The sequence below is a fragment of the Falco peregrinus genome, chromosome 13 (assembly GCF_023634155.1).
Source record: "Falco peregrinus isolate bFalPer1 chromosome 13, bFalPer1.pri, whole genome shotgun sequence".
In the NCBI taxonomy this organism is placed as follows: domain Eukaryota; kingdom Metazoa; phylum Chordata; class Aves; order Falconiformes; family Falconidae; genus Falco; species Falco peregrinus.
In genome coordinates this window covers 21438296-21464339 of record NC_073733.1, presented here as the reverse complement: position 1 = coordinate 21464339, position 26044 = coordinate 21438296, and the positions used below count along the sequence as shown (strand labels likewise).

General features: G+C 34.8%; 1 protein-coding gene across 1 annotated transcript in view; it reads right to left on the bottom strand.

Moving 5' to 3' along the window:
- Nucleotides 1–354: 354 nt before the first annotated feature.
- Nucleotides 355–26044, bottom strand: part of CHM (CHM Rab escort protein) — a 70171-nt gene continuing 44481 nt past the window's right edge. Inside the window, exons 9-15 of the mRNA XM_005236764.4 lie at nucleotides 22511–22588; nucleotides 16507–16611; nucleotides 15385–15448; nucleotides 14361–14457; nucleotides 10611–10703; nucleotides 7111–7277; nucleotides 355–2432 (exon numbers count right to left, since the gene is read on the bottom strand). Of these exons, the coding sequence (XP_005236821.1) occupies nucleotides 2238–2432; nucleotides 7111–7277; nucleotides 10611–10703; nucleotides 14361–14457; nucleotides 15385–15448; nucleotides 16507–16611; nucleotides 22511–22588 (799 nt within the window). The 3' untranslated portion in view covers nucleotides 355–2237. The remainder of the gene's footprint in view (nucleotides 2433–7110; nucleotides 7278–10610; nucleotides 10704–14360; nucleotides 14458–15384; nucleotides 15449–16506; nucleotides 16612–22510; nucleotides 22589–26044) is intronic.

Here is a 26044-nt window from a genome sequence, read left to right as displayed (position 1 = left end):
TACTCAAGTACCATAGGAAAAACATTTTATGTTTCCATTCACCATACGAACAAGACATGAAAACAGTTTTTAAGCAATCAATGTAGTGTAAAGTCATAGCCTACAACTTGTGATTATTCCGTCTTATCTAAAATCAAATTTGCAATATTTTCAAACTTTGCTTCACATGGACACAAAGCACTAAGATACTACTTTATACACACATGCTAACTTACATCAACATACTGTCACACATATAAACTTCAATCTTATTACAGATGTCAACATGATGAAAGTAGACATCAGAATTACCAGGAAATCTCAGCTAACAAATGAACTGCTTTTCTTGCGCAATTGAAAGAAAACACAGAAAAATGCACTTGCAAGCAAACCTTTAATTTTCATCAAACGATTTCCTTGTAAACATAGAAGATGAAAAATTCAACCATGATCCCTATTATTGAAAGACAAACAGGGACTAGGTCCTCCACTTAGCTCTTCAACAGATCTGTAGATGTTTGATACAATTACCATATACTCATGCTTTCCAGTACACATAAAAATTACAGCTAAATTAAAAGGCAGTCTGCTTATTACTATATATAAATAACTGCTCAATCACAAGCATCCAAAGATAACTGTTGTTTAACACTGGGAACATTTCAACGACATAGTCTTCTGAGGACTTTGGGATTATACATACAATGGTACCTATCCAATAAACAAAGAATGTAAACACTAAGAAACGGGTTTTGAAATGCAAATTGGACAATGTATTATGATGCAAGGCAAAGTAAAGTTAACAGTATCAGTTATACTGTAAAAAAATAAATTAACCTTTATGGCATGAAGCTATTTTAAAGGCAGGCACATGCAATGCGAAACTGTACAAAAGCCTGGGTGTGTCAAGTTCAGGCAGTGCTGAAAATTGATTACTCAATGGCATTTTTTATTTACATACAGTCTTTACGCACTGCTAGAATATCTACGTTCGTGTATCAGTTTAAACCCCGACTCATCAAAATCCACCGATCTCTTTATTTAGATAGTCTGCTGAACTACTGGGTGTACATTTTAAAGTAAATCTTTAAGTAAATCCTGAATATTTTTCATCATCTGAGTACCTCATTTCAAGCACTGTTCAGATGTGCAAGTTTATCATGGTCATTTACAACAGCTTTCTCATTTTGTAATTTTTCATATAAACTACTTATAAATACTTCAATAAATTTTATTATATAAATGGTTTATGCTTTATCATTACAAAACACATAATTTACAGCTACTACGCTAATTTTAATCCTATTAACCAGGATCAATACAAAACTTTAGAATGATCAGCTGAACCCTCCTCCTCCCCACCACAGAAAACCTCATTTAAGGATCACCTGAACTTCTCAGACACCATACTTCAAAAAATTAACCTCTGGCTTATTAAAGGCCCAAACACTGCAAGAAGTCCAGGGAAACGTAACAACAGGTACAATCCATTTATGATTTTAAATTTTGTTGGGAAATTAAGTTTAAACTATGCTATTTTCCCAACTACAGTAAATTATGTCACTAATGATCTATTAGATCTTACTGAAAAAAAATATGATGTAAAGTAGTTTCATATGAGGAACATCTATTAGATTATACTTGCTTTTTATATTATGGCATCAGTTTCAAAACCGTACAAGAAATTCTTCATTATACAAATTAAATATTACACCTATTACATATTCTGAAGCCATTCCAGAACCGCCAGTATTATTGCCTTTAAGTTCCATTCATAAAACCACTCTGAAGGACAGGTTGTGAAGCTCACCTTCAACTGTTTAATTAGCACAAATCCAATGATTTTTAGCAGAACTCTGATACGTAGTATCAGACGATCATCTTCTGACTGGTAAGCAAACTTGCACATTTTTTTTTCTTGTCGGTTTAAAAGATGGAGGATTTATTCCAAGATGTAAATCAAAACCAAATTATCTCAGCAAATCATGAATCCTATTTTAGCATTTTAAATTCAAATGCTTTGTTCTGTGTTTTTTATTTAGCTACAAACACCCCACGATCTGGTAGACCTATGACTATTTAGAAATGTCTCAGCTATCAATGAAATTATTAGATGAAGAAAGATTATTCAAGCTAAGGAAAGTAAGGCAATTGCAAATAATACGGCTATGGGGTTTTTAAATCTCATTTTCTTACCCTTCCTCCCTTACATTTTAGTTTGGGTCAACCTCCTGTTCTACTAAGAGAACAACGCTAATTCATTCTTCGTTATCTTCCTTCTTAACCGCAGTACTACCTCTGTTACTGCTTTCCTCAGTTGAGGATTCAGGAGAATTACTGACTCCAGACTCTTCTGATGCAATCTCATCTTCATCATAAATAATATCTTCTGGATTTGGTGGTGGTGGGCAAAATTCCTCTGTAGGAAACATTTCTTGGAAAATAGTCTCAGCCTATTCAGGAAAAAAAGAAGCGTAAAATAAACTTTACCTTGAAATGTAATACCTTGCAGCAATAGTTTACATATATTTAAGATTAACCTCTGTTCTTTCAAATCAATAGTGATTTAATACTTCGACAGTATTGTAAACACAATTACAAAAGGAAGTCCACTCCTTCTCGCAGTCCTCAAAAAAGAAGCAGCAATCTATTTTTTTACGTTGTTCTACTAGGAAAGGCACAGCATAGAGCATTAAAAAATGCTGGGTACTCTACATTGTATTGAGACCAACGAAGATAATTTTTTGCCAGCAAAATCATCTTTTCCACTATAAAAATATCCCTAGCTGAAGTCAAATGCAAAGCATGGGAAAGATCTTGCCTCTTTTCTGGGAGAAGAATCCATTTCCCATAACAAGCAAACCCTGGGTGTCCATCTTAAATTTGAAAATTAGAAAACAATTTCCATTTCTTTTTTTCTGAACAGCTCATACATAGCTCAGCTGAGAACTATTCTCTTCCAGTGGAACATTATAATTAAAAATATATACTTGTATGCAATACATTTCTAACTTACTCAAAAAACATGTCTATCATTTCAACGTATTCTGTGCATACACCTATGTGCACGAATTGTGCCTTTCTGAAAAGAAATGCATAAGCAACTACTAGATAAAAATTCAGTTACTCGTTAAGATATAGCTCAAGGATTTAATTTGCAATGCCACTTAACTCTTCATGCCATTGAGGTTTAGAAATTAAGTACACACAAAAAGTCAAGTTTTCTGACCACTGCAATGAAAGATGTTAAAAAGAAATGTGTTCTTGATAACATCAGGGTAGTTATTACAACATATAGAATACAACTACAAAACCTGGGAGAAAATGAACCAAAAAAATGCCTTTAAAAAAACCCACAAGAATGCAAGGAGCTTTGTTAAAGGCAAAGGAATATTGCCTCTCGATTTTGTCTGTTCAGTAAACTATGCCCTAAAGACGACCTGTGATGAGAGCTCCCACATAGGCAAGAATACATTTAATCTTTATATTCATACCGCTACCAGACACTGCACTGAAAAAGCTGACAGTAGGGTCAGTTAATGCCAACTGCAAAGGCTGATTACATGATGTGGAACCCTGGACAAGAGGGAATTGTTTTCAGATTAATACATCATTGAGCATGTACCAAACAGCTTTCTGTGATAAACTTCACTGCCCACCAGCAGTGGATTTGTATCACCAGCACATGGATGTAGGACTCCATTATTAACTGCTTAAACGACCCTGTCTACTCTCAGTTCAATTTAATTTTTCATTCTGTGTCCTGAATGTCACTCTTCCATACCCACTTAAAACTCTTTTAAAACTATTTATATTAGTATATAAAAAAATACAAAAAAAAAATCTATTCTCTACTTCAAAAACACGGTTTTGTAATTTCAAAACCTTGTCTAGTAAGTCTAAGGGCCAAGGAGATAAAAATATCCCGCAGAAAGTATACAAATTAACTTTTTCAAGGCAAGAGAAAGACTTTCTATTTCATGTCTGCACTTGTCCTTGAGACTCCGAAAATATACTTCAACTATTATTGTATTTAATAATGTCATTCTACACTACATGTGTGACAAACTAGAGCAGACAAAACATTTCCTAAGTAGTTCTCAACAATTATTTGAACTCCAATTAGTCAGCAAATATCCACTCCAAAAATAGTCAAATAATTATGAGGTGGAACATGGAAATACTCAATACGTTACGCAGGACATCATGGCATTGATTATAACTGAGGAACTTCATAGTACAGAGTGCTTTCAGGTCTACCAATTTTTGAAGTTTTATTCAGCTGATGTAGAATGACCAATAAAATAATAATACAACAGCTCCTTTGTTATTACACCTTGATACTTATTGTAACTAATTAAGTTAGTAAATAGTTCCTTCAATATTTGGTAACTAAGTGTACCAGCTTTCAAGTGTGTGGATACTCTAATTTAATAACTGTTTGAATTTGAATAAAACTCTGTTTTGTTACTGGTTTACTGTATCCCAGCTACATACCCTGATGGCATGCAGACAAGCTGTATGGGCATTCATAGCAACTTTTACAGAGAACACTACCAGATTCACAGTAGTTTGAAATACAACACATTTTACTAACGCCGAAATCCTTCCAGATATAGAAAAAAACATAAACAGGTTAAAGGACAAATATTGCCATGCCAATTCTATTGCTTCCTCTTATGAACATGAAGATGCCTCAGAAATCTGAACTCCTTCAAGGAACATACTACTACTTTAGGACACAATAATTTGTGCCAGCTTGTAGCAGCTGAAAAATAGAAAACTCAAAATCAGATGCTTTACTTGACCCATACATACAGAATTTAATGGAATCGTAAATGGCACATTTTATTTAGCCTATCCTCAGAGTAAGTAATTGCACAGATCAAAATTAATTCAATATTTTACTAGCAATTTAACACTAGATTAAAATAAAACAAGAATCAAGTAATTTCTATACTGAGCTGTAGATGGCTAATCATCTGTAAAAGTTGTGGTGTCTTGCCTTCTAAATAATGTCTCATCAATACAAACAAACAGCATGGCATATAGAAGTCAGCAATACTAATGGTAATGAAAACGTAAATCAGGGGAAGTATCATTAAAACAGTAAACACAGAACTGATTAAAGGAAAATAGATTCAATTTTCCAAGGTATCTCCAAGACTAACACACACAGTGATTTTTTTTTATTTTTTTTTTAAAAGTGTTCTGATACATGAGTTTGTAAATATTTAACGTCTGAAGATTTCCATCCCATTGCTAGGAAGATGAAAGTGATTTGGGCATAGAAGGCACATCAGCTTACATGTGCTTCCCTCCTTCAGCTGTCTAGAAGGTACATGCAAGCTGTGTGGGAAGGGTGTATTCAAACTGCAAGTTTTGCTTTATCTTCAGCCTGTCCTTCACTTGGTTCTCACACACGCCCCTCACTTTTATTTTCCCTTAGGACTTTAAATTATAAAAATGTTGAGATTAAAATATTTCTCACTCTAGTGACAATTTGTTTCAAACTTTAAACCAGGTTCAAAACCATGTAGCCTCTACCTGCTCTTTCTGATTGTTCCTCCTCTGAGATCTGCTTAACATCTATCTCACTGATGGTCAACAGATTTAACGCAAAGGCTAACTACAGCACCTAAAACACAGCTTGATCTGCAATACCATTACTCACTGGAAAGAAAAAGAGCTCTTAAGGTAAGACAAAGTTGAATGCTAGGAAAGGTGGCTGTAAGAATTAGAAATAGGCTGGGTTTTGAATGTATTTAAACAGCTTTTAACTTGCACTGTTTTAAATAACAGAAGATCTCATTTAGAAAAGAACTCATTCACCGTTTAAAACTGCTACCATAATAATTGTTTTGCATTATTCTTTGTTTTTACAGTTCTTTATCCTCTTGGGAGGCAAATTATTGCCTTATAAAGCAAAATGAAGGGTACTATTAGCCCTTAATTATACTGTTCTGACCCTACAGTTCAAGCTATGTCAGCCTTTCCACTTTAAAAGCTTATTTTTAAGAGGTTTACGACTTTGTCATAAAAAATCCTGCAACTGGTTAGAAGATGGCATGCACATTCTCTGAACATGGTCATTAAAAAAACAGCTTTAAAAATGACTAGTGCCAGTTAATCCTACAAAGATGTAAAAGTGTTCTTGGGTTAGCTCTGAAAGCACCCTAACACCCCAGGGACTGCTGTGGTAGATTTGCCTAAGAATTTACACCTTCATTACCAAGATGGATCTCTGAATAAAAGAGCAATGGAGAAGCATTCCCGTAGCTGCCTTTTGTTGAACAAGTTGTGAGCTACATATTCTCATGATCGTCTTCAGCTTAACAGTAGCAGAGAAGGCACAATGAGAGGTACGATATTAAGTTCTTTGTGAATTTCCACATAACTACCCTTGAAAACCTAGTGTCCCTGCAGATTCTGCCTATTGCCAACACAGAAGGTGGCCATTTCACATTCAAAGCACCAGTAGTTTAAGTACTGCTATGCTATGCCTACTACTAGGCAAGCTGCCAGTAGTTTTCAGCTCAGGATTCTAGTTAGCAGGAACTAGCTATGGTAGACACACGCAAAGACTGAGAACTAAAAATCAGAACCGAGTGTGATTTGGTGCCAAATACTATGTCAAGGTCACAAATAGAATGACATTCCCCTCAGCTCCTTCAGAGACACAATTACACCCTAGTTTTTAAATACAGTGATACTAAGGCAAAGAGAAGGTAAACTCAGACAGATAGCTTAATAGACCAGATTAGTAATTCTGATGGGTTTTTTCCCCCAGTAAGTTTTAGGTTTGTGACTATGTGCTGTAGGTATTAAACTACTCTGATGATTTTTCCAACTTGAAACTGCAGACAGGCTTTTCTGACCTTTAATTTGTACCGCTTCTCTACTACTGCACCCACTCTTTAACCTTACAGGTGAAAGACTACATATTCTGGGGAGTTATCATCTATATTTCCGACTTATTTGACTGTTTTCCCTTTCCACAGAATTACAGCAAGTAGCCATTCTACTAAGATCATCATCTTCAGGTACTGCTGTCTTCTAGGTTCCCTTTATTTGACTTCCTTAAGTCTTTAAAATTCAAGTTCTGCAATCAAAAAAAATGATCTGCCCAACCTGTTTGACAGCACAGTCATTTCCTAAAGCAGAGTCTGGTCCAGAACAGATATAAACATTTGAAGGTAAGCCATTGTATGATTTTTTCTCAATTCCAGAAGAATCTCTCATGTTGAAGTAAACTGCCCAGAGGACTCTAGGTTTTTGCAGTTCTTCATTTTCAGTCTCTGAAAAGAAGAAAAAGTGTTTCCTGTAATCATTGTCCAGGTGTAATAAGGAAAATATGTAATCCAGCATACTAAAAGTCAATTCATTAACATGGAATTACTGTAATAAAGTAAATTATTTTTCTTTAAAAAGCCAATTAATTTTGGTTTCTTTTCTGAGGTAGTCTTTCATCATACTTTTCTTTTACAGCTACAGGTATGTAAACTATTTATTCTGTACAGACTATACCACATAAGAACCAATTATCACCTAAAAGCATACTAACAAGAAGCTTGGTCTAAATTTAACACCTTTCTACTTCATGTTATCTAGTTTACTCTGGATAAACTCCATGAGCATATGACAGTCTGAACAAGTCCTCCACAGGCTGTGCCAACTTGAGGCTATTGCATTCCATGCGCAATGGTATTTTTGATGTACACTTTCCCCTCCACCCTCATTTAATAGTTCATCTTTGTATGGGAACTCTTCTCATAACTGACCTTTGTGTGCTTTAGGATTGAACATCTTCAGGCCAATCTAAGGAGACTAACTATTGCTCATGGATTAAATAACAAGAAATTTTAAAGAAAAATCCACAAAGAATACCTCCCCCTCAGATTAACTGCAAATCAAGTATTACCAAACCCCAGAATTACTCTACTTGAGATGTGTGATATGCAGTTTGTAGAATCTCTAAACTGTGGAAATACTGCTAAATGAAAAAAAAAAAAAAGATTAATTTACATTTATCTACATTTGTTGAGGACTTCTATTGTGCTACAAGACTCATTATGAATACAAAATGGTCATAAACTACACCTTGCTTGTTCACCACCTGTACCTTCTTGCAGTTACTTTGCACATTCACACAGCCCCTCTGTACACAGGCAGAAAAACCCCTGGGAAGATGAAGGTCACTTTTTAATGCTGCAGAAAGCAATGGAGGAATACACAACATAGATTCTTAGCTTAATAGATACTATTTGTTTGGCGTATTTGCTGTCCCCTTTTTGGTATTTTACTTCCTCTAAAATAAATGAAGCTTGTAAAAGACCTTGCAAGATTTACTTCTTTCCAAGGAAGAAACTTCTAGATAACAACGGCATTCAAAACAGTATTTTAAAGCAGTTGAATTAGAAAAAAAGAGGTAAATCTATGCCATTCCTTCAGTACCTTTTTATAACTGTCAAATATTTTTTAAAAAATAGGTGCTAACCATACTGAACAGTTTGAAATATAAATTAAATTCATCAGCCTGTGAAAGCCTGAGCCCTAATACAGGGCAAGATGCTCTTTAATATATTTAAAAGTTCACATTGCTCATAAAAGTTACTTCTTCCTCATTTAGGCAGGAAAATGAATGGAGTCCTCTTCTCCAGGTGACTTTGCCTCTTTGACCTGCCATGGCCCAGTGCTCACTTTATCTGGTGATTCATTTTCAATAACTCCAACAGTATTTGTTCTGACATTTTAATTAAAATACGACCACTACCTCATCCTGATGATAAAAAGGCCTATGTGTCAGTGAAAACTAGCTTTTCAGTGCCTCAGTGCACCTGAGGACCCCTATGATCACAGAGTTTCTACAGAAGAATTTCAGTCAGGTTCTAAACAATATATCATTTCAAAATTGGATCACTTTAAACATTAAGATTAATGCTAACCCCCTCAAATGATCAGAAGACACTAAACTGCAAGCTAATCTTTTCTTCACCAATTGAGTCTTTGAAACACATGGCACTGTCTTGAACATTTAAGATATATGATAAATATTAAAAGTTGGAAATTAGCAGGCTTTAAATTAGCAGATATAAACATGAAAAGTGTTTGCAGCTCGTCAGTGTAATAGTTTTCTATTTACAAACCCTAGCTGCATTCTACATATTTGTTTTTTAAAGGCTCTTGTACTACAAACCTAGTAAAAGATTTACATCTTTGAGACATCAAAGATGCCTTTCCTGTAAGCAAGCAAGAAAGGAAATGCACGTTATTTACAACTTCCTACTAAAAGCACTTTGTTCTCTAACAAAACCAGTAAGATATCTGCTTTTTCATGAAAAAGTAGAGGGGAAAAAAAAAGTAAAAATGGAAAAGAACACAGAAAACCAAACTTGTGAAAAGCAGAACTCAATGCTTCACGAAACACTGTTCTTGGTTACAGGGCCCTGAGAGGAAAAACAGAAAATTCTATCTGAATTCATGTTATGTCTCATGAATGAAGCACAACAGCAAATATTATAAGCAAACCAATTACAAATATTATAAAATACTTCCACATCTTATTAACTTGTGTATATACAAACATAAACACTTCCACTGACAGCTAAGTATTGTTTTCTCATAGAAGAACTACGACTTACTGTATTTAAGTATGTGCACACTACAATTAAAAATGCTCTGCCAGGGTTAGAACAGAGCAACCACTTCTATGTGAATACTAACTATTCCATGAGCATCTACCAAAAATGTGATTAAATTTCAAAGACTTCTGTGGAACTTGCTCAAAGTATCTGAGGGACAATTTCTTTCTAGGCAGCAACTGCTTTCTTTGTCAACAGCTGCTTTCCTCTGGGACTGTGAAATTCTCCATCTTGAGGTCAAAGCTCATGCAAGTAGCTGGTAAGGTTTCCTTCAATTTAGGGCCAAACAGTTTATTATTGGAGATTACCAGTGATCTATCTTCCTAATAACACTGCAGTGTGTAAGAACTTTAAGCTTCTACTGCTTAAAGCAGAATCCAGACTATTTCAACTAAAAACAGCATACAAGGAAGCACCTGAAGGTAATAACAAAAGGATGAGCAACAGTCTTAAGAGTGAGTGAAGACAAAAGAAACCCAAGAAGCTTACAGCACTGAGCACATCTGGCAGCTGGAGGAGAAAAGCAGTTCACCAACTTTTGGGGGTTTGATCACTTTTGTTAGGGATACCCAAGTGATAGAAATCACTAAGAACAGGACAGCATAAAAATCCAGATTCACAAGTATTTCATTTCATTACTGTACCTTTGGAAAGTCATGCTGAGAAGCAAATATGATTCCATGAAAAAAGCCTGAAAAAGTCAAAAGTTCCTAGACACTTACAGCCATGGCCCTTGTACACTGAAGTTAAATCACAGCTTAAGAAGACTTGGAACATTAGATCATGAAATACAAAAAATCTGACATCTGTCTAATCAATCTCACTCTCAAAATAGATTCCTTTACTTTGAAATGCTAATATCTAAATAGCAGCTCACCATATGCTGACTCTGATGACAGATTCAGATGTTCAGTAATAGATACTTTAGTTACAAGGGTAAAATGATTTTTTGCAAAATAATCTCTTAATGCTTTAGTTATTTATTTTTACCTTTTTCCATATTTAGAATGAATAACTTCTGTACAACAGGCTCTAAATCTTCCCTAGCAGTTTTAGTTGATGGACAGGTTAAATGGACTAAATCTGTTAAAAGAGAACACAAATTACAATCACCAATATACACATATACAAATATCATTTATTACAATTTTTAAAAGGCACAGCAGGCTTTTAGAAATCACCGCTCTTCATATAAATTGCTTGCTTTAAGCCAGAGGAGTACTGTATTATGGAAACATGTATCGGAAAATGATGACACGAAAAGATTTTGGACCGCAAGAACAGATCTGTGGAACTATAGAATCAAAATTCACCTTACAGCATGGGCAAATCAATGTCACTAAATCCAATACTGTATTTGTGAAAATCCACACTTTTGCTTGAATAACGCACATTTGATATTAAGATTTCTTGCTCATATACATGTTTGCATGAAATTAAAGTTGATAAACAGATTCCTCATGGAACATATTATTCCTTTATTCTGTTTTTCAAACTATTGAAGTTGCTGACTCCTCAGAAAAGATAATCATGTGATGCAGCTCTTAACCTCTTTTCTGGTCCACTGGTCTCTATTCAGATAGAGAACCAGCTACTCTGCTGCTTTATCCACCTGATTTTACATCCATTCATTCAGAATGTAAAAGCCTCATCTTAAAGCTTTTCATACAACCACCTTACCGGACTCATTTGCTACTGAATGGTTGTCTGGGAACTTACCAGCAGGTAAGTATCTTTCAGAGGATCATGAAGACTCTGTACAAAGTTTAAGCCAATTAATTTTTAATTCATGACCACACATTTCTGACCAGTTTAACAGCAATGTATAGCTATGGCGTTACTTTCATAGAATCACAGCCTGGTTTGGGCTGGGAGAGAGCTGACAGCCCCCCGAGCCCCAACCCCCGCCAGGGGCAGGGACACCTCCCACCAGCCCAGGTTGCCCCCAGCCCCGTCCAGCCTGGCCCTGAGCACTCCCAGGGATGGGGCACCCACACCCATATTTTAACTCCATATGACATTTTTCTCCTTTCACTCTGAAGCCTGGCTACGTTTGTGTCATTACCTACAAGTACATTGTACATATCTTGAATGACTTCCTGGCTGCAGTTATGCCACAAAGTTTGACACCGACTCCAGAAGAACAAGAAATTTAACACTTCATGCTCCTCTTCTTTCAGATTACATACACAGAAATTATACTCAGATTTTTTTAACTATTTAACCGAAGCCAAACCTTCTAAAAGGAATATGTACTAAAAAAAGTAAAAGAAAACAGGTGATGATAATGAAAGCCTCCCTGTAACCTTAACTAAATGTTAATAATGGCAAACATGGTAACACAATCTATTCTTTCCTCAAAAAAACCAGCTATAAATCCCCAAAGTTCACATAATTTACTTTCTATAAAGTCTTTTTTATTATCTTTAAGGTTATGACTATGAGTCACAGTCATCAGTATATATTTTGATTATATTTGATTTACTGAAGTATAACTGCATTAGTTACAGTGGTTGCCAACATTTGTCTTCAAGTAATTCTTCTAGCAAGAAGAACGATGAGTTTAGTCCATGATTTCATCATTACAGTCTCAATTTTTAGGGCAAGTGAAGGAGTTTGGTTCCACTCAACTGGCAATACAGATTATGTGCCTGTCATTTATGCAGTGTGATCAAAGAGTAGATGTATTTGTATACTTATCTTAAATAATTGTTTGAAGGAGAAATCAGTCAGGTTAAAACCCATTTACAGATAATGATGTAAAAGTTAAAAAAAATTATGAAATATGCCTTATAACTAGAACTCAGCTGTACCTACAAAAGAATTATATTATTTCAATACATGAAGACAAATTTCATTAAGGAACACAGTACCTTCTCTTCTGAAATGAAAAGAATTTATGGAGAAAAGTAAATAACAGAAATCTTAATTTTTCAGCACAGCAGAAATTTGCATGAAACTAATAATTTATATCTACTTGAACATCAATCCTTTAGTTTCACTTCCTGCTGTATGTATTTTGTGAACCCTTAAATAACACGAATCAGCTATTTAAAGGATAAATATTAACAACATGTTTTATAACACTAAGTTCTTAATTGCAGATTTATCTTTTTTTATTATTTAAGTATAAACTTTGAATGACTTAATTAGTTCCCTCTTTTTTCATATGCAAAGAACTGAGTTCAAGCCTAGGTAACAGTAAAACAAATTGGTTAGTATTACAGTTGCTTATTTTTTGTTAAAAAGCATTATGTCAGGTAACCTCTAATTCTATCTATGTTCCATAGTGTCCCAAATTGTTAATCTATTTAACAGCATTCAGAAGAAGAATTTGGAAAGATAAATAAATACTCAACAAGAACTTTTTTTGCTCATCTGTTTCAAGTTCACATAGAATACCAACAACAGTCACAGAAAACTGTTAATGGAATACTAGAATGTTCCTTCTAGAAAGGTGATCTCATATTTTTAGAATTAAAGAACCTAATGCAGTAGACGACAACAACAAAGTTCTTAAAGAATTTCTGTAACTTCACTCAAATATATCATGATGCATTCCTTTCCTCCAGATCTCATAATGGGACATAATCCCAGCTCTACCAAAACTTTCAGAAGATAAAAAGCCCCCAAATACAGTGTACTTCAGGTACTTCAATATAATCGTTCAGCTAAGGTAGTTTATTTTCAAGAAAACTTGATGACAAACTACCAGTAAGATTCACATACTTTAGAGTATTTTTTAAATCTACTGAAGGAAAAATGCATTATTGTGTAAATGAAAATAAGTCTATTAACCTAGTTATTAGTTGTTCAGTATATGCTGATTAAGAAAAAAGTAGACACTGCAGAAGAAACAAGAATATATGCTCCAAAATAATCTGCTAGAAATAATACTGAAATGTACTTGATGCTTATATTGAGAACCTATCCTTATGAAAACAAAAATCTGTAGCATTTTTCATGAGGCCACACAGTCCTACAGCATAAAGAATCTCTTAGGTTTCAAAGGCAGTCTGAAAGAATTAAAAAACCCCATGCATCTATGTTAACTAGGATCCCGCCTTTTTGCTTACAGTTTTTTTTTCAGAAATTATTTGAGAAAATACTTTGGTGGGTTTTGGTCATTTAATTATAGCGGTAAGTGAAATTCTTGGCAGAAAACTTTACAACGAAAACATTTCTAAATGTTAAACAAAAACCTTAATATTTTGTCTTGAAGACACAACCTTAGCTAGTTACAGTGGGGAAGAAAGTCTGCTACAGCTCTCCACTAACCTTATCTGCCACTCTACTAAAACTTCGGTTGTCTTAATCTTGTAGAATAAAAAAAAATGTTGAATTCTAATATTTTATCTACAAAGTAATACAGCAGTCATAACAAAAAGCTCTTTGTTGGTGCTATTTTATAATGACTGTACAGTAAACAAAATACTATCCCAGTACTAGTAAGACTACAACTATCAAGCTTATTAGCCACATAACTGTTAAAAGGAACATTTGATGTTTGATTTTTTTGACAATAAACAACAATATGCTTTATTACTATGAAAATCACAATAAGACTCTAAATAAATAATGATCATATGTAGTTTAAAAAAAATGAATGCAAGAATTGTAGTACGATCTCTACACCATATGAAACAGCTCAACTGCTACAGAACGAAGACAATGGACTCTTCCTCTCATTGACACAGTCAAAGGGAAAAATAGTTATGATTACATACACCTCGTACTTACAAGTGTCCTTCATGCATGTCATGGTTGAGGAACACAACTCAATGATGCAAACTGCTGGTTTCCCTAGATCCACTGGAGGCACTGTCAAAATGGAAACCTATCAGCCAGAAAGAGTGGCTTATGTTAAAGCAGAGTAACACGGAGGATGAGGCAACCAACACAACTCTGAGTAAAGATGAAAAATAACTGCAGTTTCACAATTTTGTTTTCTGGTTTATTATAACAATTTGTGCAATCAATCCTGCAGAATTTGAACATTCAAGAATTTCTACCCAAGTCAGCAAGGGCACCTTTGTTAGGAATGTCTGCAGCTGTGGACCAGAAAGAAAACCTCCTATCACAGACCTTTCCAAAAGTATGACTGTTTAGAAACTCAGTTGGCAAGAGACTGTAAAATTGTGAACACTGGGCAGAGGAATGTTAGGTGGGGACGACTGGAGTGCTTTCATGCAGGGCTGATAGTGGCAAGACAGGAAGACCAGCCTACCCTGTCATGTGTGTTCTTACTTTGTGGATCCTGCTTAACCCTTAAGAATACAGGAAGTGTACAGAAGAAACAACCCAGATTAAAATCCTTTAAAATTAAGGTCTGCAAAGACTGATGAAGCAGAAACACTTAAAGAACGATCTGAAAGTATACAGTAAGAACTCTGAACATCAAAAGTGAATGTTAAAAAAAACCAAAAGAACTTTGAACGAAGTTTAGACCAGTAAATAACAGTTAACAGAATACTAATGGTAACAGTTTATTAAAAAGCAAGCAAAATGAACTGCCTTTAAGACAGCAGCTTAGAAACTCTGTTAATTAATATAGTGAGAACCAAACAGGGAAATGCAAGTAATTGAACTAAACTAAAATAAAATTCCTGATATTTTTAAAGAGATTAAGGAATTAAACAATTATCAGTACAGAGAGCCGACTAAAAAGCTGGATTCAAGCAGAAACAAAAGCGTTAATTCCTACCAGCTAAATATTAATACACAAAAATCAGAAAGAGGTAAGTGATACAAAATTGATACATACCTGCTGCTCTGAATCTGTGTTTAGTACAGACTGATCTGTAATGAGCACTGCTCTGGAGATCTGCCTACAATAAAATAAAATAATTATGGAATTTCACAAAAACATAAAAAAATGGCAATTTGGATTCAAACATGATACTGTGGGAAGGCTGTTTAACCATATAATCTTTATTAATATGATCGTTAGTGGGATATTTTACCTGTTGCTGAAGCAGGAACACATCTGGAACATTAATGTAGTATTTTCAATGACAAAAATGATGATGAATGAATGAGCCACTGCCATTATATAAAACTACCTGAATAACCTTCTAATTTTTTAAAAGATATTTGGTTTATCTGATCAAGATTAATAGCAGCATATTACATGACTTTTCATGTTACAAACGTAAAACCTTGTGCTCTGTGCAGGTTCTGAACTGACTGCAACAGAACACAGATGCATGCATTTTGCTCACAGATTCAATATGAAACATGGAAAATGTATTTTGATTACCATCTTCCATAACGTCCTCTTGATGGAGTCAGAGCAGCAATGCCTACTGCAAGGTTTTAAAATGTTTGGGACACTTTGGATTAAGGGGAAATACACTGGGACGGAGTTCATGAATTTAAGTTTGTAATCCTCCATTGCCTGTCATTATTTCTGCACTGCACCTACTACTACAGTTTTGCTAATATTTTATCTGCAATATTTTGAAGACAAAGGCAGTACACATCCAAGCTTTTGGCAAGAACAACAACAAAAAAATCACAGAAAACAATTACTTTTAATACTTTTCTAAACCTGAAGAAATTTAAAGCAAGAACCACAATAGGCATCTCCACCTTCCAAACACTTTTTGAAAAAATATGAAATCCCTAATGCACTTAGAGCTATTGGATTTTTTTTTTTTAGAAGAAAAAGGGGAATATGATTTAGAGGACAATTTAAGGAAACCTGAAGATAGAGATTATACAGTACATCCTCAAGTATATCGTAGAAGAGAAAAACTAGGCACAGAACCAAGCTGTACTGCGAAGATAAAGCAGGAGACAATAATCTCGTAAGAGTTTAACTTGCAGGGTACTTTACACACTATTATTTAAAGACATTTACTATGTCTACTGTTTTATTACATACCTGTAACACACATTTGTGCATATGCTCTCTGAAAGGTAACTATCTTCCACAATAAAATAGTTAGCATTTATTCTTTGTCCAAAATGATCCACAATAGCTTTGCATCTGTAAAAAAAATAATTAAAAAAATTAATAAATTTAGATATAAGGTAACAAAAGCATATGTAAGTTTTCAAAATTGAGTTATATAGCACATTGTTTATATCTTTCAAATAAGTTAGCTACACATTTCTTTAACCTGTGAACCCCTGAAACAACTGAAACTGATAACTAAATCCTAGATGTATACATTCTATGGGGTATATACAATCTCTTACATGCAATGCTATTATAGATAATGATATCAGAACATTAACAGATCTATCACTTTATAAGGAAAACTAAATATAAGCTAATAACACTTGCATTTGCTTTTATGTGAAAACATCATATGTTTCTTACCTCAAGATACATGGAACAGCAATACTGTGAATTATTTTGTAGATGCTACTCTATTGCAGTGTTGTTTTTTTCCCAGTCAGCAAGCTTTACCAAAGACAAGTTTATTTTGACAATAATATTTGACAAATGGCAAATTAATTTAAGAGATGTAAGGAAATGTGTGTATCAGACTGCTCCAAGAGAATTTCTCTGAACTTCTATACTTGTGCTTAAATATACTATTTACCTCTAAGTTACAAACAAAAGGATTAACTAAGGCACACTGCTTTAAAAGCAACACAAACGTTCTTGATAGGGTTTGTCTTTGAATATATACAAATTGTAACCCAAACACGTATCAGTCTGCCTCAGGCAAAACTTCAAAAAAGTAAAAAAATAAACAAACACCACCCCCCCAAGACCCTTCCTGAAAAATCTTTCTCAACGCAAAGCAGGTCAGAACAAAAGGAGAGTAACTAAAAGTTGAGATACTGCTACAAAAATTTTCAGAAGTGTAACAAAACAGACTAACGCTCTTATAAATGGAACAGAAATGCAAACCACAGGAAAAAAGTAATTCAGAGAGTTTAAAGGAGAACAGGACACAATTTCAGATTTCAATGGGAAAAATCTCTCTGAAAGAACAAACTTCAGATGTGTGAGACTAAACCATACACACAAGAAATCAAAAAGGAGGCTGCATACAGATAGTAACTACCTAAAAACTACTTCTGTTGCTGATTCCTATACGCCTTGATCAGTGTTCTATTTAATTGCATGTATTTTCCTCAAACCCAGACATTGCAAACATTTTTAGAAACCCCTACAGGTTTCAAGAGTGCCTATCTTAATGAATACTTTTCCTATCTAAAGTGCAAGGAAAACGCGTGCACTACATTTTCTTTCGTCATGGCTTGTTTCCATATCCTAAGAATCTTTAAGGCCCAATACAGATTTCTAAAACAAGATTTTAAGGTTTTCTACAGTATCAGAACATTTACTGTATAAATAAAGCAAATTATCTTCATTTAACTTTTACTGCTTGGTGTATAAAAGTTACTGCATTTTTTTTTAAGATTAAATTCTTCTGAATCAGTATGTCAATGTTTCAGTCAATTTAATACACAGGATTCGAACCAGTAAATTCTCTCGCACACGTTTACACACACATGTGCGTGGGAACTTCAAAAGAAACTAAAGGATGCCCAAGACAGAGATCTCTTACAGATTTCAATGTGTTTTATCATAGTGCAACATTATGCCTGTATCAGTAAATATCTGACATGCAAGTTCTGCCTTATGAATAAACAGCATTTCTGTAACTTCCAAGTTATTAATTAGCTTCTGTGATCAAAACAATCTATAAAACTAGTGAAGATGAGAACCAAACCTAAGTAAGTAAAAGCAATCAGCTGCCACTAGCTTCAGTAAACCAGTTGCTTCTGTAGCCTGAACTGAGACTTGAAAAAGGGTGCACACATTTATAAATTTAAGAGGTTTATGACAATTAAGCATGTTTTTGTAACACTAACTTCTAATGCTGATTTCATAGGAATCTGGATACTGCATGTATAGCTATATTCAAATTCAACAGAACTTGGAAACAGTACTTAGGAGTCTAGTGGTACAAGCATGGTTTAACTTTGAACATGTAGTATTCTTTTTACAGTTTCAATGACACTCTACTCAACATGTGTTTCACTTCCAACTTTAAGAAGTTTCTTCATCATGTTAACCTAACTGACTTCATTCTCCAGCACTCATTTGAATACTGCAAATAAACAAGGAAGTCAAGCTGCTACAGTTCATTTCTAAAAATAACCTTTCTCATTGTTTATGAAACAATTTCCCCTGCCACCCCCCTACACATTATCTAAGGGGAAAGGTTGATTAAATGTCATGTTGCATCACTCAAAGCCAGCAAAAGCAACTACACACTTTTTATTTTCCTGTTAAGTGCTGTTTCCTCTCCTTTGTTCAGGAATAGCTATCAGGTCGTATGTTTGATAAGATTTTAAACAGAAAGAGAGATAGCACTTTTAATTTCAGTCTCCACTTCACTTCAAAGGATGATGCTGAGAAAATTTCTTTCAAGTACTGCTTCCAAATATGGAAAACACTTATGCACTGACATTATCAGGTCTCTGTCATCTGATATGTGTTGCGACAATGAATCATACAGAACCCTCCATTGACCTTCTTTCAATGTGTCTAGATAAAAGGATGAAAATTAGAATCCATCTCCTTGCAGTGCCACGAGTTATAAATGTACTTTATAGGGCTCATTATCCAAACTAATGGACTAAGGGCGACATCCTTGAAATGGACTTACCAGCACTGACAAAGCCAGTATGCAATATTTCAAGAAAGATATGTAAATTACTATGTGTTTGCTATATCTTTTTATTACAGATGTATAAATTTCCATTTATCATATCTTTCCCATTTTTGAGACAGAATTATGTAATTGAAAACACATGTAAAGTCTGACCAACATAAAATGCCTACCATGATTATTAATGTGATCCAGGTAATTTAAAATACTTTAAATTTTATCATATGTACTCAAAAAGGTGACCTACAATAAACACGGAGAAAATAATAACAGAAAATTATCATGCATACATTCACTGTGCTTCTTCCTCAACCTAAGGAATATGATGTGGTTTTTATTTCCTAACAAAGCAGAGTTCTACCAAGCTCTACCAAGAATGCAGGATGTTCTGCATACGTGTTAAAACAGCAGGCCTAACTGATACAGTATGTAAAGCAACAAAAATTTTAAAGTGGATTACCAAAACCTTAAAATAAGTTTCTCTAAAAGTTTCTATGCTTTCACACTGTCTTCCTGATTCTTATTTTCATAAACTGTAAAAACTACTACGGTAGAATGATAAAAACAGTTGTATTGCTGGGGATGAAATCTACTGTTCTCTGTATATACAGTTATGAGTAGTAAAAAAGTGAAAAAGCAATTCAACTAGATATTGAATGAGGGTTTATTTATTTCTTTTGTGCTGGAGAGAATATTAGCCATGTCTAGAAAGGATTTGGAATAAATTTTGGTGATATTTAGGGACTTCAAATTAAACTGAACTAACACCAAATTTTAGAAGAAAATCAAGGTGGTAGCTGTAAGCAAAATTTTCCTTAGATCAACTAAAGCAAGAATATTAACAACAGTGAAAAATATAACTGCACTAAGGTATTGATGAAGCCTGGAAGCTTACGGAAGATGCTTATAAAATAGTAATGAATACTGCACAATTTGACTAAATTTCTACTACTCTAAGTTTAACCTACTTGTAACCAAACTGCCTCAAACTACAGACAGAGCTGTACTGACGACGAGATAAGAATTTGGCTATTACCAACTACTATTACCAACCTGTTGACTCAAAAGCTCAGTAACTCATAAATATCCTCATTATCAATTTGATAGCTAGTTTTTATTAGGCAAAACACTGAAGCCCAAAGTCAAGGGGAAATTAGAGCTGGTGCAGGGAGGGAAAACACAGGAAGAAAAGAGGTAATACAAAGAAACAGAATGAAGGCCAGGAGACCGTGATGACATTAGCAACAAACTGGACAGCTTGCTAAGTAACGATCTAACAAAAATATTTAGCAAATAAAAGCAGTTTTGTATTCAGGTGACCAAAAAGAAAATCCAGAGAAAAAACTCAGCTTTCTGAGTGACATTTTTGCTCTGGTGAAGACGATGTTCATGACTTTGTAAACTTACTAGGGAAGGAGTATGTTGTACGATCCTTCCTTCACTGCTGAAAATGCTTTTTAAAAAAGATGTATTTTGAGCTTGCTTGTGTTATTTTCATCATCTCAAAGAATTCTGACACTTTCCTTCTCTTCTATACATTTTTTTTGGTGCTTACTTTTATTTTGATGTAGAAATGCTACTTGGTAAAATACCTGCCTTGAAACTATGGGAGACCTAAAGAGCGACAACAGAAGCAGGCAGGTGGTTCGGAGGAAAAGGCATGTCACTAGACTTGGGAAGCTGGATGTGTTGTGCTTCTTCATATTCAGCATCAGATAATGACATTATTAAAAGACCAATGCTTTTGGAATAATGAAAGTCTCGTTAAGTCTTTTAAAAATATTTCAGTAATTCTGCACCTCAAAAATCTATCCTTCGGTTTTAAGCAAAAATGGCGTAAGTAAATCACTAAAGCAGCCTAATAGCCTAAAAAAGACACCTGAAACCTACCTGGAACCCTGCAGAACTTAAGAGTCAAAACATAAAAGCCGGCTAAAGGAAAAGCAGCACTCCACCTTTTTTGGAATACATATAACCTTAACAAAGAAAATATTAATTTCAAAGGTCTTCAGAATGTGCAAAAGAAGCTGCCAACTGGAGCAACCAGCATCATTGGCCAGTTAAGATCTCCATAAAGCTGTTTGGAAGTTGCTAACAACTCTAAGCTTTGTCCCTCTAAAAGAGCACATTAAATACTTAAACATTATTGAAAAATACACTGCCTACAGTAGAAGTTAAATTATTACTGTTAAAATAAACTAGATATTGTCAAAGGGGCATAATTCATTTGCACATGAATCATGCACTTAATACCACACATGATGAAATACTATCACATTTGCATTTCGAAGTCTAAAACTGTGCAATGAATTTCAGAACCTTAAGGAACTGAGAGAAAGATAAAATCTGTTGCTTATAGATTTCAGGGAAAACAGACACTACGTGACCACGTCATGACAAATCTAGCTGCAAGTACCATGCTCAAAGAATCAAATGTGCAGTGCAACTGGAAAGTAAACACATTACACTGATCATTTGACTACTAATTTTCCTAACAGAATGTTACTACCCATTTTTTAGCTTTATTTCCAAAATTTTCTTCGGAATGTTTTGAACTTTTCAATTACAAAACCTAAGCTGAAAACAGACTCTTAAAAGAGCTGAAGTCTGCAATTAGACTAATAGCTGACAGAACGTACAGGACAGAAACCATGACAATTTACAGATGTGAAAAATGCCACTATGGGAAAAACTATGAGTTGATTTTTCTTAGTTCAACTTTAAACCTGCCTACAGGCCTGGTATTGTTGTAAAAGAATTTATCCTAGGGTAAGAGGGCAGCATAGTTTATGACAACAATCTACCTAAAAACTCATTAAAGTCTTTTCTCTTGGAGTGACATGCATTATCAGCAAAGATTAATCTGATGAGTCTTTAGGTGAGCTCCATTTTTAAAAATGCAATAACAGAGGGCTTTGTTGTCATCTGATGAAAATCAATTAGAGTAGGTAAGGCCACAAGGAAAACTAACATCACTCATCACCAGCCCCCCGGCAGCTGAAATGATTTGTCTTCCAAGCTTGGGTGATCAGGAGCTGTAGTAATATCACAGGGAAATTAATTTAGTTTCTATATTCTAGACCCACTTTCCTTGTTCTGGAGGACCTATACACAAATTACTTTTAATCAAGGTTGATGTGTTATTAATACCAAGGAGGATCTTTGAAGAATCATTTTTTTTAAACTGACTTAACACATCTTTCATCTGTATTTTGTACATAAACAGAAGGTTACTTGTATTACCCTTACCGTCCAGATTCTTTGTCCACTACAAGGCACTGCACAGGATGTCGGAGACAATAGATACCACCAAATACAGCACACAGCCTAGAAACAGATTAGGAAAAAATAAAGGTTACTCCTGTCATGACTAATTGTAATCAACGCATGTTTCATAAGCAGCGCAAAGTACTGGTCACGCTGTAGTACATTTTTAATGACACGTCTTAACCTCTGAATCTGACAATCAAAAAATAATAATAAAAAAAGCACATCCTATAGTTTCTGTAAAGGATATGTTGTTAAATTTTTTCTGCATTAGCATTTATCTTAGTCACCTAAATTGTTACATTAGCTTGAGCACTCATTCTCTGTTACCATCTTCAGTCATTCAGACGGAAAAGTACCTATTTACTGAAAACGTGTAGAACACTTTCTGATACTGTGACCACACTACCTTGGCACATGGTGTAGATGAGAACGTAAGAATGCACGATAACCATACCAACCTCCTACTAGGATTCCAAGTGTGATTCAGAATTTATTTCTCTACTCCTACAAAACATACTGTGGGAAATTCCTTTACTACAAGCAGCTCAAATTGAGGGCATTGAGAAGGGCCCCAACAGAATGAAGACTTCTTAAAATCTGAAGATGGCCTTTCACAAACAGTAATTCTTCCAGGTTCTGCTATGATACAGTTGCTTAAGATATTCGGTGCAGAGACCGAAAACAAAAAAAAATTCCTAAACAAAAAAAGGAACGAGCTTCACAGGTCAGTTTTTCAAAAGCTAAAAAATACCAAGCCATTTCACAGTTTTCCACTTACAAACAAAATCCAATACCTAACCCAGAGAAAATTATGCCACCCAAACATAAAGCCAGTATTGCAACTCATTTGGTTTTAAATTCTAAGGAGACACAGAATTTGAAGAAACTAGATTATTACATTTAAAGAATAAGGCCCCCACGTGAAGTCAGCCCACTGCAAAATTTCATCACTAGCCAGGCTGTTTCATCAGCCCCTTTTAGGTATCTCTGACTCAAACTCTTCATCAGATGAATCTGTCCCATGCACAAAGTCTGAAACTGCTCCAGATGAATCTGTCCCATGCACAAAGTCTGAAACTGCTCTCCCGTAAACCTACCCAGTAAAAGTTCAGCTGGTCTGCTGATAAATGCGGTCCCATCTTAATCCCCACATCCTAACTTTCCGTATCTGCCAAACCCCAGGCTTAATCCCTGGGGATTACTTTTCTGTTGATGTCACACACAAGGTCAATTAATTAAAAAAACCTGAAAGTTTAGTTTCTGCAAGTGATGCCTAAAATTTTTACTGGACCCACATTAACATTGAAATAACTAGTGATATCGCTACATTTAACATTTTTTTTACTTCTTGCTCCTGAACAGTTTTAACATTAGCCCGCACTTTAAAATGCTCTCAAGCAAATATAAACTACCAATAATCTTTTTGCTATACTTAAAAAAATCCTACTCTTAAAACTTTCTGTGAGAGCATCACAATGCAGAGAAATTCATGATCTTACAGAAACAGGATACGCGTCAGGGATCCTCAAAGACAAAGCTGTGAATTAAGATAAACTTCAGTCAGTTTTTTGTTTACAGTGCATTATTTCAGAGGTATTCTTATTATAAGAATAATACAAAATGAAGAGGATAGAGTTCTCTAGAACCTGGTGCAAGAAAAGGTAAACCAGTGAGAACACTTTCAAAAAATATTCTTAAAATTATGTTAAAAAATAAATAGTATTTCTCTTGAAAACTTCCAGTCAGCATGGAGATCACTTAGTGGAAAAAGGCAAAAAAAAAAGATGTGTCTGAACCCTTACATTACAATTGCAAGTTTGGACTGTATGCAACGTCTGGTCTATTATGGGAATCTTTAATGTTTTTATTTATTTATTTATTTACTTATTTAGGAACTTGCAGTGGTTCATTCAGATCAATTAGCTATTAGTGATCTCTTCTCATGTATGCTGAAGAGAAAGATCAAACATAATCTGCATACTGACATAAACTGCATATCCTTTTCTCAGAACTGCTCTGTAAGAGAGAACTGTCAAATGCTATCCAACGAAATTTGACAATTCTTCCTTTCTTTTACAAGTTAAATACATCTGTGTTCTTCTTGTGGTCCCCATTATTCAAAAGTAAATAGCTTCTTAGAAGTAAATCATTAACCAGCCTGTAGCACATCCAATACAGTGACACACTGTTCCATTGTACCCTGTTGGAGAAGGACATTGAGTTTTCTGAGTTCCCGTGATTCACCTGAGCTTCGGTGTGACCCAGCCATCTGATGTTCAGCTCACAGATGGAAGGACAGAGCTGAAACTGGGAGAGCATAAAAATTAAAAATTACACCTGCTATTCCATTAATAGAGTCTGCCTAGGTATTGTATTTAAAATAAGAATGTGTAATTTTATTTCTCTTTTAGTAGAGTATACATGGTAAGTTAACAGATTCATGTGACTACATTTCTAATACCCGCCCAGCATGAGCTAGGCATCAGACTAGCTAAAGCAAGCAGTATGAGAAAGGCAGGCTGGTTTGGTGGAATATCGTTCTCCCAGATTTCTGGGATGACAGCAGGATTTTCCTACAGGTTTTTTTGGTTTGGTTTTGGTTTTCTTATTGATTATTTTATTTTGAAGTTAAAGACCTTCAGGTATCGCTTCATCAGTGACCAACTTGAAAAGAAAACTTTCATTTTGCACACCTGACTTCTTAAAATGGAATCCATATTGGCATTCAAGTGTCTTACCAGGTAGTTCGAAGACAGTGCAACAGTACCTTCTAAACTGCATGGATGGTGAAGCATGACAAAAGGCTTAAGTGCGTTACCAGCTCACATCACTTCTGAGTCGTGCTCCAAAAAGTTACACTCTAAGGAAATGTCAGCAGTATCACCTACTACCGGCTGAATTGGAAAATCCAGTCCCCCAGAAATACCTCTTCTACCCTGCAAAAGCAGGGAGAATATACACCATGTTGAATCCCAACCCTGGTTGTCTGGAGATTGTTGAAGATGACACAAAGGTTAAACATCCACTGAAGAGTTATTATAGAGCCTTGAGCTACAGCCTTATTATCTCTAATGCTGCAATCAATGGCTTCTTGCCTGACAAAGCATGTATTAGGATCTTTTGAACCAACTCGGATGAATTTATTTCATATGTTGTATATAAGAACAGCACTATTAACTTAACTGGAACTAAGATTTCTTTGTTAAAAACTATAAATTATATTTTTCCTTTGACTTCAACCACAGTCAAGGGCTTTTTGATAGATGCACTTTATTTTTCTAGCACGCTTCCAAAGAACTTTGCTGCTTGGCTGCGCAAAAACGTGCATTATTTATTTTCAAGACTAGCCTGCTATCCACTGGAGGAGGGCATGACCTGCTTTCACAGTAGGCCAGAAGAAAACTTCTCTTTTTAAATGAAAATGGAAAAGATTTTTGATTGTGTTGTGTTAAACAATTTCAAAAAGCCAAAATACTTATTAAAACAGCCTAGCATGAAAAATTACATGATTAG